This window comes from Acromyrmex echinatior, chromosome 13 (assembly GCF_024713525.1).
Source record: "Acromyrmex echinatior isolate Ae372 chromosome 13, ASM2471352v2, whole genome shotgun sequence".
Classification (NCBI taxonomy): Eukaryota; Metazoa; Arthropoda; class Insecta; order Hymenoptera; family Formicidae; genus Acromyrmex; species Acromyrmex echinatior.
The window spans coordinates 7,222,427-7,238,966 of NC_141864.1; the positions used below are offsets into that span (position 1 = coordinate 7,222,427).

Consider the following 16,540-nt stretch of genomic DNA (forward strand, 5'->3'; position numbering starts at 1 on the left):
ATCGCGATTGCATAGTTAAAATTATGAGAAGTGAAATATCTTCTTTCCTACGTCTCTGGTTGATCCAAATGTGTATGCAGGCGAAGAGATTGCGTAGGTAGACATGACGTAAGACGGATGGTTGACGTAAAGAAGAGAGGTCGGGTGTTTCTAAGGTAAATATAATTTATTCCGCATAAATTTCTTCTCCTCTCTTTGTTAAAGTTACATCTAGACGTGGTATGTACAAATATATTTAATGCAGTGATCTTACAAGAGTTTTTAGTGTAATGCAGGTCTTGATCAGTCTTTAATTGCTGAGGCCCGTTTTTGACAGGGCGCCGAGCAGACTCAATCCTCTCGTGATCGAACATGACACAGGATTATATTCGCAGAGAAAAAAAAGAAAAACAAAACACTTTCTTTATATATAAGAGAAATAGAGAAATCACATAAGTGGAATTCATGAATCGATATATACATATATACATACATTACATATATATATATATATATATATATATATATATATATATGAATACGTATGATGTATGTATGTATGTATGTATGTATGTATATGTAAACATTTTTATTCTAACTTATATCGCAAATACGGAAAATCATCGGCTTATGTTGGCCAAAAGTATAAAACACCCCCACAAATGCAATGTTTTATATCTAATAAAAAATAAAAAGCAGTTTTATTGAAAAATAATATTTTTATAATAATTTTAATATTTTCTTTGTTTTTCTTTGAATTTTTATTAGCATCTTTTCCAATAAATTGAGGACGCTTTATACTTATGGCTAAGACTGTATTCATTCATCGGGATCTTGAAGCAAGATAAATCGCTCCTGCGTGAATCAATTCTATTAGATAGGTAACATTTGTCTATTGTCATGCGTTTGTTGCGTTAATCTAACAGAAAGAAATCTTTTCCATTGACATAATAAGGTTTATTCGCGTTGCTTGCATTTTTGCATTCAAAATCTTCGCTTTCTCTCTCCCCAAATGTATATGATTTATCTCGTAAGTGCAAAAATGTTTGAGGATTTCAAGCAACACAAACAAATCTATTATACGTCTATGGTCTTTTGTCCTTTTCATATTATGATCTTAGAAGATACATAAATGAAATTGTTTCTAGATCCCAGCTTTATATTGAGACGCAACGTGCTCTTCCGCTGAATACTCAACATGTTCAATATATAATTGATAAATGATCTGTAGACTCATCAATATTCATACTGATTTTTTACTAAGGAAACATAGCAGCGCAAAAATCTGTCGAATAGATAGAAAATAAGTATCGAGGAAGGAGAATAGACGGAGTCAAAACGGGAACGAGATGAAATATTCGTTTAGGGAAAAGGAAGATGGAAAACGAATGTCTGAATTATACAGATTAACGACGAAGAAAGACACACCGAAGCCAGTACGACTTGGAGTTTCCTATCCTTAATACTCTACCTATGTACAACCCTTTCTCTCGAACCTCGTAAATGCTAAAGCAACCCACAGCCTCGGTAAATGTACAAACATCCTCGACTTCGGCGTCTCCTATGTATACATCCGAAAAGCGGCCTATACACGACATTTAATTATCATTACAAATATATTTCTTTAAGATATCGATATGAATAACAATGAAATTTATAATATGATCAAAATTTATTTTACCTATTGAGATTTAATTCTGATACTAATTATATCAATCAATTGTATCGTATATAGGCCACAGTATGTCGTCCACCGCATATTGCGATCAATAAAATAGGAGGATCACAAACTGTTCTTGATTCTCGCGAGCGTCACGTGGACGGCTTCACCATTGCTCCTGATTCCATCACAATGCCTGACAATATTATTCAAGAATTCGCAAGATTCTTATACTCGTGTATTAGAGCACTGATTCAAAGATCAGTCTACTGATGGTAATCGAAGTTGATGGAACAGAATACATCTCTCTCGCTCATGATGGATACAAGCGATCGGATGACGAATGATTCATTTTAACTGTTCTCGTCTCTCTCTTTTATGTCTGATGTTGATGAATGGGACTGTGGTGTTGCGACCACGCTGGCGGCGACGAGTGATTGAAGTTAACTGATATCGTAACCGGATGTAAAACGGTGTCGGGTCCGGTGTCCGGAATGAAGCTCAGATGGGGTCTGATCAAGGACGCCTCAACTGTCAGTGGCACGTAGAAGGATCCGGCGTCGTGCAGAGCGAAGATTGGCACCCCGTGAGACGATGAAGACGGCGGTTTATCCAGCCCGGCACCGTTCGACACTGGTGGTGAACACGATTTTACTCTCTCTGCCGAGAACCTCTGCTTGATCGAACTCTTGAACTTGTAATTGGTCGGTCGGTCTCGACAAGAGACGGTTCCAGCTCCGGGTGGCGTACTATGCGAGTGGGTGCTGTGATTGCTGTCGTCACTTACAATCGTTGGCGGTGGCACGATCGTCGGTCGCAGCAGCGGGCGCTCCGGATCGCCAAATGAGCTCACACCTGAGCTCGAGCCATGGTCCGAGTGACCGCCATTGGGCTGACATATCGTCGGAATACTCGTGTGCGAATAGCCGGCGCCATTCATCGCTCCATTCATCACTGGCAACTCGGGATGTGGGAAGCCTAATCGGTCACCTACAGCAAATTTCAATGATTAACTACCGGAATTCTTTTTTAAAGCACATTGAAAGAAAAAAAATGGTCGCAATTATAATAATTTAATTATAATTTCTAGTCATTTTCGATATCAACTACATATATTTTTAATAAACCTATAAATATACTTGTTATTATTGTCATTGTAACAGTAATAATTATAAAAGTGAAGTTCATAATTATTTTACCATGCAATTAAAATCACAAACACTTTTCTCTCAGCACAGACACTCTATATTTCATAGGGAATTATTATAACTCTAACGATCGTATCGAAATTTTGAAAATGAAGAATTAATTAGATCAAATATTAAGAATTCATAATCTTCGACATACAGAAAATGTCAATTAGAATGTACTATAAAAATTAAATAATATTTTCTCTTTTCAAGACATGCAAATTGCAATAAAACTGATGTTTATAGCATTGTTATCATTATATTTATTACTGTCAGTGACAGGATCAAAAGTATTAAAATATACTTTTTTCTAAATAAAGGCTTTCTATATCTTTCAAAAGTAAAATGATACGTACTGGTGGCTACGATTTTGTCGCAGTGCTGCTGCAGATGATTGATAAGCTGTACGAAGAGGGTATCCCTCGCGAAGAAACCCTCGACCTCGATGAGGAAATGCATGGTTTCGCTCAAACACTCCTGAAATCCCAGCTTGTAATGCTCTGCCGCGGTGGAGGCCGCGGTCGAATGAGACACGCTGTCCACGCTGTCCTCAGGATGTGTGTGCACCGTCGTCACGGACGAGTGCTTGGTATCTAAATACAAAACAATAAGTGATGCCGTAAGTATGACTTAGGTATACGCTGTTAGATATGAAAAGAGCAATGACCTATTCCAATCCCTTATTAAATAATTTTATTATTTTTAACTTTCATATGTGCCAAAATCAAAATCAATCCATTTCTATGTTTCAAAATAAACTTTCATATTAACGTACTTAATAAATAATAAACTGAATTTGAGTCAAATTTAATACATTTCTTGAGTTAAATTGTTTAACTCTATTGTTTTAGTTAAATTAGCAACATACTGAGAAGCAATGATTACTTAATGAAATTAAAAATAACTCAAATTGGATGCAATTTGACATTATAAATTTAATAGTGTATGCTTGTCAGTAGTATGCATATTTCTCATTCGCGATCTGCAATCTGCGATCTGTTTGCGGAACGACATTGGCAGATCTTGTTGCCAACTCGCGGAAATACAATGCAATGTTGCGTAATATATTCTCGTTCCTAAAATAATTTTGTTTGGGAGAATCGCGATTGGATCAATTAAACACTCACCTTGCCGGAGGCCTTGAAGATGCTTCATGTGGCGGATCGCCATCTCAATGATTTCTGTCTTTTCGACTCTGCCCCGACCCTTCTTCAAGTATTCCGCAGGTATAAGTCGACTGAGATCGGCTAAGCAGTTGTTCATACGATCTCTTCTGCGCTTCTCGATGATCCTGTGTGACATCGGATCTTGCTGCAATAAAAATAAATACGATCCAATGATCTATCCGATCAATCTCCTAATATCTTAATAATAATATCATATCACTTTAGAGCCATCCATGTTTTAAAATACTTTATCATAATTATATAATCTATTAATCATATATATAATCATATATATAATCGTATAATTTTATATTATTACTATCGCAAGAAAGGAAACTTTGTATACTGTTATTATTATTATTATTATTATTATTATTATTATTATTATTATTATTATTATTATTATACGAAAAGAAACTTATTAATATTTATCTTGAAAACTAACGTGGTTCTAATATTAAAACATATAAAAAATAAGAGCATAAAAAACCACAGCACAAGTTATAGTTTGTGATATTTAATTATTACATTAATTTTATTATTACATTAATTAAAACATTAAACGTTTCGGTCACAATCTGGCCATCTTCAGTAATTCAATAATATTCTTAAAACGCAGAGTTACATCTAGTTGACATTAAATTCAACAGTCGAGAATTGTAATTAAATAAACATGTTCTTTTATATGTGAAGATGCTTCATACAGTAATGTTACAACGCCAGTTGTCATATCAAGAAAAGTGTAGAACAAGAATTTCCAGATTCTGTTTTACAGCAAAAAAACCAAATGATGAAGCTCAAGTATTTCTTTTACACAATTAGAATTTTGTCGTGACATTATGATACTTGAGATTCATCGTTTGGTTTTTTTTTGCTGTAAAACAGAATCTGGAAATTCTTGTTCTACACTTTTCTTGATATGACAACTGGCGTTGTAACATTACTGTATGAAGCATCTTCACATATAAAAGAACATGTTTATTTAATTACAACTCTCGACTGTTGAATTTAATGTCAACTAGATGTAACTCTGCGTTTTAAGAATATTATTGAATTACTTAATAAGATGACCAGATTGTGGTCGAAACATTTAATGTTTTAATTAATGTAATAGTAATTAAATATCACAAACTATAACTTGTGCTGTGGTTTTTTATGCTCTTATTTTTTATATGTTTTTATTAATATTTATAAACGAAAAATTCAAATATATAAAATAATTATTCAGATTTTAACAAATTGTAAACGTAATACTACTAATTACTTTCTAAATATTAGGTGTTGGAATTAATTCGTAGCGTTTTTTAATGAAAAAATGTTATTTATTTCACATGAGCATTAAAAAATACATTAATGAAAGTACTTCCCATCACTTGTAAAACGCTACGAATTAATTCCAACACCTAATACTAAATTCTACCTACTAAATACTTTCTTTAAAAATGACTCACGCAAATCGATACATTTGATTTTTGTTTGCAGTAGTAACGGTCAAGATATGGTCAGACATGACACTGAATTTACTTTCGCGTTATCACGCGTTATTTAATGAAAGACAATTAAAATACCGACCTTCAAAAACAGATAAATTTATACGAAGCTTTTGTTATTGCAATTAAAAAATTACAACTCTAAAATATGATCTCACATTGAGCAATCTTTACTGGTCATCCATGAACTCCCATGGATATCTTAATTAAAGCAACATTTGCGTCGCGAATGAGAAAGTAGCGATTGTAATTACGCTATCACGGATGAATTAAAACACGTTATCATCTTTAAAGGTCACGTCGTGATTCGCTATTGGAATGCAATTATCTGTACGTGCCACGTGTCACGATCTTGAGGTGCGTATCGCAGTCAGTTAAGTAACCGCTTAATTCGCTGAAATGTTCATCTATCGCGCGAATATGCGGAAAGATAACGTCGGCGATCGGACGCGAAGCAATGTGATGTAATGCAAAAGTCTCACGTTTAACGAAAAAAAATGAGGCTGATACGTATAAGAGCAGTTCCTGATAATTTTATGTTCAATAATAAACTCTTTAAATGAATTAAGACAAGCGCGTACTCCGAATGTTTAATATGAGTGAATGAATAGTCACAATCGAAAACTTTAGATAATTTGCAATTTACTTAACAATCTTACTATATTCCAATCAAATTCATACTAATTGTTTATTTTAAAAACAATATAACTTTTCTGAATTATTTTATTTTTAAATATAATATAATAACATCATATTTTTAAATATAATATTTTATTTGGAAATATAATTATCTGCATACAATATCATGCCAAGTCATAATAGGATCTTATATAACTATTCTTACGCGAATGTCTGCTTTAAAAACAAACAACATGCCTTACTTTTCTAGATAACCACAATTTGCTCTTGTCGAGAAGATAATCGACGCGAACCTTCAAACAAACGCCTGCTGGATTCATTTCAAAACAAATTTTTACAAGAGAATGGAACGAGCGGTCTGCCCCTCAATTATGCGATTGAAACAGCAAACGAACAAAAGCGACGTCACAATGACGCCTCGATACTTATGCTGATTTACGGGTATGTAGCATTCAAATCACGGTAACGTAACGCTCGTTCCTGGCACGCGGCCAATACAACGTTTTACATGGAACTCATTCATGCGAAATTACGCAAGCGATCGGCGCATAAATCGGTGCATCCCGTCAAGAACGGGAACGAAATACGCGGCGCAGAGAGAATGATCCTAAAGATCATAAATCAGGATGAAATGAAGGAATGAAATAGTGGCTTTACTTCAAGGATCATATATGGAATGGCCGATGCAAACTTCTTTTCACATGTAAATTTATTCAGACGTTAACCCTTTTCAAAAACCATACAGTTAACCCTTCATTACTCGCGTGTAGCATTCCCACTTTACAAATTCAAACTAAATATGAATTTATATACATTATTATATTTAAGATAAATTGTTTCACAACAACAAAATTTTTGCAGTTATCTCTATCTAAAAGTTGTATAAAATATTATCAATTTTTATTTAATTGTAAATCATCAGAGAACAATGAAAATTAATATATATATATAATATTGAGGATATAATATTCAGAAATACCTTACGTGAGTTAATTAAAATGGAGGATTAATTAAATGTTGCTAATAAAAGAATAGAAAAAATATCCCAAGTTACATCCAATCCGTTCTGATAGTTCCAATTTATCTGTATCTAAAGAATATAGAATATTATAAATATTTGATTATTTATAAATCATCAAAGAAAACTATAAACTTTGAGATACAATAATGTTGAAGCACCAGAAGCTCCCGCGAATGCTACATAAATTACGTTAAAAAACCATACGAATAATATAGGATTAATTAAATGTTACTAATGAAAAAGTAGAGAGAGAGAGAGAGATAGAAGATTCCAAGTTAGATAGAAAAATGCGTTCTGATAGCGTTCGAATTCTTCATTGTATTGCTACGAAACTGCGTGTTCGTCTTTCCTTTTTTCCGAGCGGAAAGAAACAAGATATCGATTTCATCCAATTAGATTGGCGGATGCGTATTCACCTCTTTATTCAAACAGCGTCTCTTCCTCGGTGGCGGTGAATGCACCGATGCATCGACGTGGCTGTTCGTCGGATAGTATTGCATGTTCAGGATGTTATCCATACTATGCGTGACCATCCTGCCTTGAATAGCAAAATACAGAAGGGGAAAAGTATCTTTTTATCTTCCACGGTCTTTAAAAAAGTATCGATCCGCTTAAAAATCACTTTATTGTCACCCTTATTGTTTCTCTTTAAATATTTGCGATACGCGCGATACACGTGTGTACCATTCGAAAATAAACTTCTATATCGAAGTCTATCGCGTTGGTAAAATTCACTCTCGAAACGATTTTCTCGTGAAAAAAATTCGATTCCGAATAATACTTTTATCAGTCAGTTCCCATAAATGGTTCGCACTATATCGAGTAACTATATACTGGGACACTTTTAGAATTTGTAGCAATAGCTGTTCCATATGCAATTCAGTCCAAATAGATTTCTCGACGAAAAATGTTCAATTTTATATTTTTTATATATATAATAACTTCGACTGTCTGAATTATGTATTATATACAGACAGCGTATATATTCATTCAAGAATATTATTACTTAAATTTATACTAGAATCCGTTCGCAATATATTTATTTTCCTTTCTATCTGTTTTTTTTTTTTATTAAAAAATCTATAATTATATTTTCGAGAATTACTCAAAGTACTATTGCGATTATCGAAACTCAGCGACAGATTAACCGACCACTTAACACTTGGAACGGACAATGCCACTCGCTCTTATTATCGAACAGTCTCTGTTCATGCTCGCGAATCGCAGGCGCACTGACAACTACGAGCAGTACGAGCCGCGAGCGACGACACTCGCGTTTCTTCAGCCATCGGGAGGGAGACATCACATCGGGTCGGGCCGCGCCGCGCCGCGCTGCGTCGACGGCGACGAGGAGGCATCACATCACGTGTCGGAAACGCGATGTATTACGCCCAACACGTGAGGCGACACGCGTCTCCGCCTCGTCGCATCGCGTCACGCTACGCCGTCCATCGGAACGACCCAGGGGTCTTGTTGTTTCTGACTTTGACTACTACTGTGAGTCCCCTACATCGCGAACCATCCAATTGTATCCGATTATCCCGTTTAACTCCCTCTCGAATTTCTCTTCGAGGAAATCCAGTTCCACGGATTTCCACAGTCTTTTAGTTATCTTTCTGTTGTCGCTCGTACGTAAGCGAATAATTTACGAATATTTACAACATTTCTAAGAAACACTTCGAGTTCAATTAACATGATATTTTTACGGCGCGCAATAGTTTTTTTGTGTAGTATTAATGAATGCGCTAAGTAAATTTTTTTTTCTTGGATGCAAATTTAATTGTTAACTTAGTTAATTTAATTATACATTTTTTATTTATAGATTTTTATCAATATATTACAATATTGTACAGTATTGAAATCGATTGTTTTTGGAAACATTTTAATAAGTTTAACAAGATATTTTGTGAAAAAGAGTTAGCTTTAATAAAATTTTCGACATACTTGAAAAAACGATAATATTATAAAAATATTCGTAAACATATATTTTCAGTTCTATTAAAGCTGAGTTAGCTTTAATAAAATTTGAATAGGTGAATAGGTATAAATTGAAATGAAATTTAACAAATATTTTATTATATATTAATATGTTTTAATAAAAGTTATAATTATAATAAAAATGATTATAAAGTACAAGGAATAATTAACATAAGTGAAAATATGTTTACGCATATTTTTATAATATTATCGTTTTTTCAAGTATGTCGAAAATTTTATTAAAGCTAATTCTTTTTCACAAAATATCTTGTTAAACTTATTAAAATGTTTCCAAAAACAATCGATTTCAATACTGTACAATATTCAAATATCAAAAAAGATAATTTCCGAATTTATTGGAGCAGTTAATCAATTAAAAGAGCTTCATATGCATTCAATGTAATTTATATTGCAAATTATGTTCTTGCATGTATACATCTTGTTACATAAATCTGCGTAAACACATTAATTTAATTAATTAATCCTAACATCTGAATATATTCATTTCTGTGATTGCAGTTGTTACACATTTAATTATTACTTTTGCCTAGCATATCAACATATATTACATTTAACAAAAGGACCCACTAATTAATATTAAACTTAAAATTTGCATCTAATTTATAAAATAAATAATTTATAAAATAATAACAACGATGATTAAGAATTTTTTATAAATAATAAAAATCCATTTAACATTTAATCTCACAATACAAGCTGAATAATGTTACCGAATCATTATTCAAATTTAGAGTTAGTAAATTGTTCTTAACTTCAGCATTCTCTAGCTGGGACCAACTATAACCATGATATCTTCCAAGATTATTATCTGATATATCAAGCTCTTGAAGTTTAGATAAAGCCAAAATATTTTATCATAAAAGAGATATTACTTTTTAATATACTTGTAGATTTTAGATATCTAAACATTCAAAGTTGATCTAATTTTAACTTATCAATATATATTTATTCACATACTATTCTACTTAACAATTTTAACTGTTATCTAAATGAGATTCCTCGAGTCAATTTAACATTGCAAAAAGATTTAGATATAAATTTGAAATAGGAGAATACCAAAAAAGTATGATATAATGTACAAAGGAAACTTCTCAAGCGGATAATTCTAGATTATTAATTTTCTCTAGATTATATTGTTTCTTTTGTATTATTATTATTATTGCAAAGCGACGAGTTAACGATCGTTAAAATTCTAAAAGATACATATATATTTTTTTTCTGATAATAATAGAAAGAATTATTTCATATTTTCATATTTTGCAGTTCATATTGCTTGAACTGTAATAAATCAATACAAGACGTTGTTCATTTTGTTTTACTTCGGTTTGGAAAATCAAATAGATTACGATTAGAAGAACTTGTTGCATAATGCTATAAAGTACAGCGCTAAACGAAACAATTTATAAAATTAAAACTTCCTTTAATTAACAAAAGCTAATATTAAAAATTTATACAATTTAAAAGATGTTTACGTTTTTCTAAGTGTAGCACGAAATACGAGCATGTCTATTAACGTTTAGGTTTATTAATTCAATGTATAATATTATTTCTAAATATCTTTCTGATTAAATATTAAGAAAAAATCGTTAATAATAACGAGACTTTCAAGCAAAACGACATCATTAAAATTTATTAGAAAGTCAAACGACGTGATGAAACGGATTTAATTGCATTACTTCATGATTTATTTACTACCTTATGTTATAAAAGTACCATTATAATACATTCCTTATGAACTAATCCTTATACTTGTTTTCGACTGTTACATGACATATTTCTCATGTTTGCTATTTGTCGAACGTTCGAATTCATCAAAACAGATCCGTTGTAGAATTTTTCAGTAAAAAGATCCAATTAATCTTTATCTATAATTTTATAAAATTTATTTATAGTGGTTTACTTAGTGGTTGATACATTCTTATCTCCATCGTTCAATAAAATTGTTGGTTAAATTAAATATTTTATTAAAATAAGATGCAAAATGAAGAAATGAGCTATCACTAACAGAAAGAAATCGTTTACGACATCGCATCATTTAGTTCAAAATATGCTATACATATTACATACAGTTAAAGATCATCGAGGAAGTAAAGTCATGATAAGCGCACGTAATTGGTTATAATAAAAGATCTCCGTTCCTAACTAATAAATAAAACATAATTTTGCTTGACGTAATTTCCTGCATTCCTTCCGCGAAATATACTAATCAGCCTATCCTTATCACATACGCAAAAACACAAAACAACGTCAATATAGTAAAACGTTATTCAGTTATCTTCCTTGCTAATCTTCGCCAGCGCGATTATCATTATTTCGGTTACAAAGTCTGATGTGATATCATATATACGAATAAACATATAATACATTTCCGATCATGATTTAAATAATGAAATATATGTACAATTTCGATTCAGAATTATGACAATGTCCATCTAAAAATAAACTATTCTAAAATATTATCATTATTTTCTGCTTATTACTGACTCTCATTTGAATTATCATCTAAATTAAGGACTGAAAGTCTTTAATCACAGTGGATACTAACTCCGTCCCATTTTTATTATCTAGTTCAAGACTGAAAGAATATAGATCGATAGCAAACTCGAATATAACTCAATAGACTATACGTACAAAAAATTACAAATATAAAAAATGGAGTTTACAAACAATTTTTTCTTTCAATAATTACACAATTTTATGTAGTTACAATATCATACAAATCACCTTACGTAAATAGTGAGATATGATTAAAATAGAATTCAGAATAAATTATAAATTGTAATATCGCTAATTATCGAATTCTCTTATTAAATTATAATACTTGCAATCGCAAACGTTCGCGAAGCCAAGATAAGCCTGATGATACAGGATGCTGAGGCGTGTCGAGAGAACGGCGGGCAGTTATTTGCACATTGACCGACGATCGCCTCGAAACAGTGAGAAGAAGTCGACAGAAGAAATCCGACGACGATGACGACGGCAGAGGAAAAAAGCGGCGCGAGAACCGCTTTAACGGGGTCGAGTTATCGGCATGCCGGATATAACCGGTATTCGGTGATCTCTGCGAGCTCTCGCATGGATATGAAAGCTCGCATTATGACCGAGGGTTTATCGGCGGACACGTTGACCGCGGTGGTCCAACCAATGTTTTTCAAATGATAACCGGGTATCACCGGATCCAGCATCTCAGCGACAACAACCGCGGCTGGAGCTTCTTATCATCGGTCCTCCTCGTGCGCAAATCTACTTTTGTTTCGATAATCGCCAATACGTCAGCAAGTCTGCATAACGTTCAAGTTAAGATCCACTTTGGATCCATAATTCGCGTTAGTAAATTCAGAATAGTGTTTTATTTGTAACTTTACGTAACACGAAAAACATTTGAAACCAGAATAAACACATAGATAAAGTATGTATCAAAAAGTATATACACACATACATCAAAATGCATTAATAAATTGGAAATAAAAGAAAAGTAGAACTTTTAAAGTGGATTTTGGAACAAAATTGTCAATTTGTAGGTATGTGCCATGTGCAAAAAAACAACCAAATCCAAAATATACATATATATATATATATGTGTGTGTGTATGTGTATATTTTGGGTTTACAATATACATATATGTATATAAACGTCAAAATACACATATAAAAATTATAAATGGATATTTTAAGTAGATATATTATTATAAATAGATACATTGATTATATTTTATCCTAAAATCGGACATGAATTATATTATGTAGATTTGTCTAAATATGGACTTTAAACTCAACGTTACTAAGTAAAATACAAGATACTACAGTATTTCTTCACAATTGTTTTTATGTCATTGAAATAAAAAGGAAGATTTAAAATATTATTTTAACAATTTTATTGACATAATTTGAGAATCCAAGGTCAAAATTTAATTTAAATTATTCTAAAAATGTCAATTATTGCAATTTAAATTCTTAGAAGCTACATATGTTAACCTTGGTAACATCAAATTAAAAGCTACTGTAATATCTTGAAACTCTGAAATTTCTAAATGCATGTCACGCATAAAATTGTGTTATAGACAATCCATGATTTGGTCCTAATGCCAAATTTTAAAGAGATTGAATTATAATATCAAATATACATTTTACAAAAAGCGTTATTTTACAAGAAGTATTATTTAGGAATCTAATTATTTCTTTCATTTTTTCGAAATAAATAGCTAAAAATTCAACTTATGCAAATTATTAAATAAATTAATTTAACTTATTATTAAATAAAATAACTAATATCAGCGCACACACATACGCATACGTTTGAGCGATGTATTATACCAGGAAAATTCAGCCCGTTTATGCAAATCACATGGCGCTGCCGCGGCGTCTATATTTAGACGCGAAAATAAATTACTCGACGCATCGTGTTGAAGCAGCTGCAGATCGACGACACGCGAAGTTGATAAAAAACGTGAGGAGTTCCTCAAGAGCGGACCTCCGTAACTTCGCGCTCGGTAATGCCAAGTGCAATTACCGACACCTTCCAGTTACTTCCATCCGCTATTTACCTACAAAAACTCCGCATATTTCTTCCTCATCGAAATTATTACGAGGAACATGCGCGGATTTATAATCGCCGGGTATAATTTGTGTCGCGCCCCAGATCGCAAATGGCGTTTCCCGTTTCTTCGACCGTCCGTCAAGTATTTTTGCCCGTCTGTTGCGAATGCAACCTTGAGACTACAAACGCCAATCGCCGACGTTAAATAGTATTTATAAATTAAGATTCATTCGGTGAGTAGAGACCAATGTCGAATCCTCGGTAATCTTGAAACCTTGAACGGCACTACAAAATATACTTCGTTCGCGAAACATTCATATTCATGTAGCATAACCATTTTTTTTTCACTAAAATCTATTTTAAGTATATATATATATATATATAAAACAAGCGTTGCAACTGCACGAAGCGCGATTTAATTAACGATCTAATTATATATAAACGACACTAACGGTTTTCTTGTTGTTTAAAATTTATCACAGATGTTGCTAACAATGTAATAATTGCATGTAATAATTTCTAATTATGACACATCTCTAACACGTGCATTTTCCCGTTAAATGAACATTGCTCTTTTCAAAAGTAAGACAACTCAAAAAATGAAAATTCTCAGAAAAAAGAAAAAAATTGTTCTTCAACTTGACAGAAAATTATTGACTAATCAAATCTCGGCAAAAAGAATATTCATAACACAATTAAATGTCATACTTATTGTCTTACATCCCAATAAAAACCGTCTTTTTTAACGATTTTGATAATATTTTTAACTATCCTTTTTTATAGTTGTGACAAGTTTGACAATTTTTCAAATCATCTTTTTGAAGATGACTGATAAGGTAATATTTATTAAACTCATTTACGATAATAACTCGAAAATCACGGAGTTTGTTTAGTTATGTCACGTTTGAAGGGAGCGATATCTTCTAATCGAACGATTAACCAATGATAACAAATGGCTCGATATCTGGTTTATCGCAATTGAAATCTTCTCTCACACGGTGTTTTTAACGATAGAATTTAACGATAGAAGGAGCGAATAGGACGATGGCTCATCGCATTGGATTTAAGCCTCAGCACGTTCGGCTGACGTTGTTTCTCCTGAGTAACAACGTTCACGCGAGATCGCGTAGAAGACATTAGCGAGAAAGGAACGACTACGCTAATCGCGGATGAAACAGCACACGCGTCGACGGATAAACACGTCCTGTTTTCACCAAACGGTGACGCACTCGGAAACACACTATTTTTGTCGCGGCGTCGCGTGTCCGAGCCGAATCGCTCTTTGCACGAATATAAATATGCACGAGCGAAGAAAATTTTCGTACGAGTTTTCTCGAAAAAGCCGATAGGTTTGGGTTCCTCCAAGAATGACTCAATTATCTCAAGCAAACTTAATGTTCGAGATGATTAGATCGTCGAGCACCCCGTGTAGATAAATGCTATTGTATATATATTATATATATATATATATATATATATATTATCATAATGATTATTATTAAAATAAAAATTTATAACAAATTATAAAAATTCGTAGAAAATATATGGAGGAATATTATCTTTCATTTTATCAAATTATTAAATATTATATATATATATATATATTCGTATATATATATATATATATATATATATATAATATTTAATAATCATTTGATAAAATAAAGGATAATATTCCTACGTATTTGAATTATCAGGATAAGAAGAGATTGGAGGAAATCTCCATTTATACTGCCTAAAACAAAGACGCATTTCTCCATACATTTTCAACGAATTCTTATAAATTTTTATTTTAATAATAATCATTATGATGATAATAATATTCTTATATATTTGGCTTATCAAGGTAAAAAGAGGAAGGAAGTACTATTTAGTATACTTTCTATGAAAGCAAAGAGAAATTCCTCTGTACATTTCTTACAAATTTTTCATAAATTTTCATTTAAAATGTACAGAAAAAAAACTGATAAGCCACATATCAGTCGTATTCTAATTTGCAAATGTTTGTGTCACTTTTAAACGCGACTTGTGGGTCGTGTTCAGTGTGCAAATCATTTTATGCGACATTTGACAAGTGTTATATAGATACGAGAGTTGGCTATTATTGGGACCGTTCACGTGATGTTTTCATGAAGTTTTAAACAAGGTAAGAGACGAATAGGCTTACCGTCGCATTCCACCGTTTCAAGAAAACATTTTCGCTGGCAAAACTCCGAACTGGCAATACTCCGCGATTAATAATAATTAATTAATTCAATTAATAATAATTAAACTAAAACCCTTCATAATTAGTCAGCCAAGTTCGAATATAACTGATTAAAAAAGTGCAGCTAAATCCATTTCAATGTAATTTAGATTTGATATACAGAGTAACTAAAAAAAAAGTATAAGAAATTTAATCTTGATACAAATTCATTACGGAATCTGAATGAAAATAATTGAAGGATTTACTGTAATGGGTTGACCCATTTTACAAAAACGAAGAATAGATGTATTTTCTCATCACTTTAAATTTATTTTCCCTGTTTTACATGTTAGTTGTTGCAGTAAATCTCTCTTCGATTTCTTTCTTTACAAAAAATTCAATTTAAACATCAACAAAAAATACAAAAATGATAATGATCCTTCGCTCGTTATGTTCAATTAAGACGATTGAAGTTGCGTAATTAATTACAAATTAAATTCAAAAAAACATATTTTCCGCAACAAATTCTTCACAGTATTTTAAGATAACAAACAATATTCTTATCAAATCGACGATCAATTTAAAATTTGTGAAATTATTAATTTAGTTTGTGATTTCATTGCACGCTCGACAGTAATTAGTTCGCAGCTACTTCAAACTTCTTTCTTTTAAATTC

General features: G+C 32.0%; 1 protein-coding gene and 1 long non-coding RNA gene across 4 annotated transcripts in view; one reads left to right on the plus strand and one right to left on the minus strand.

Moving 5' to 3' along the window:
- Positions 1 to 147: 147 nt before the first annotated feature.
- cwo (transcription factor cwo) overlaps positions 148 to 16,540 on the minus strand; it is a 68,152-nt gene continuing 51,759 nt past the window's right edge. For 2 of the 3 annotated variants that reach the window (XM_087412885.1, XM_011060526.2), the window contains exons 3-5: positions 3,957 to 4,140; positions 3,186 to 3,422; positions 148 to 2,629 (exon numbers count right to left, since the gene is read on the minus strand). In XM_087412885.1, the coding sequence (XP_087269011.1) occupies positions 2,016 to 2,629; positions 3,186 to 3,422; positions 3,957 to 4,140 (1,035 nt within the window). In that variant the 3' untranslated portion in view covers positions 148 to 2,015. Of the gene's footprint in view, positions 2,630 to 3,185; positions 3,423 to 3,956; positions 4,141 to 7,561; positions 14,488 to 16,540 lie in introns of those variants that run through there. The other variant, XM_011060527.2, reaches the window with a different exon arrangement.
- LOC105148666 (uncharacterized) lies at positions 3,339 to 7,165 on the plus strand. The gene is made up of 3 exons (XR_846486.2): positions 3,339 to 3,448; positions 5,780 to 5,842; positions 6,375 to 7,165. It is a non-coding gene; the product is annotated as an uncharacterized LOC105148666 (long non-coding RNA).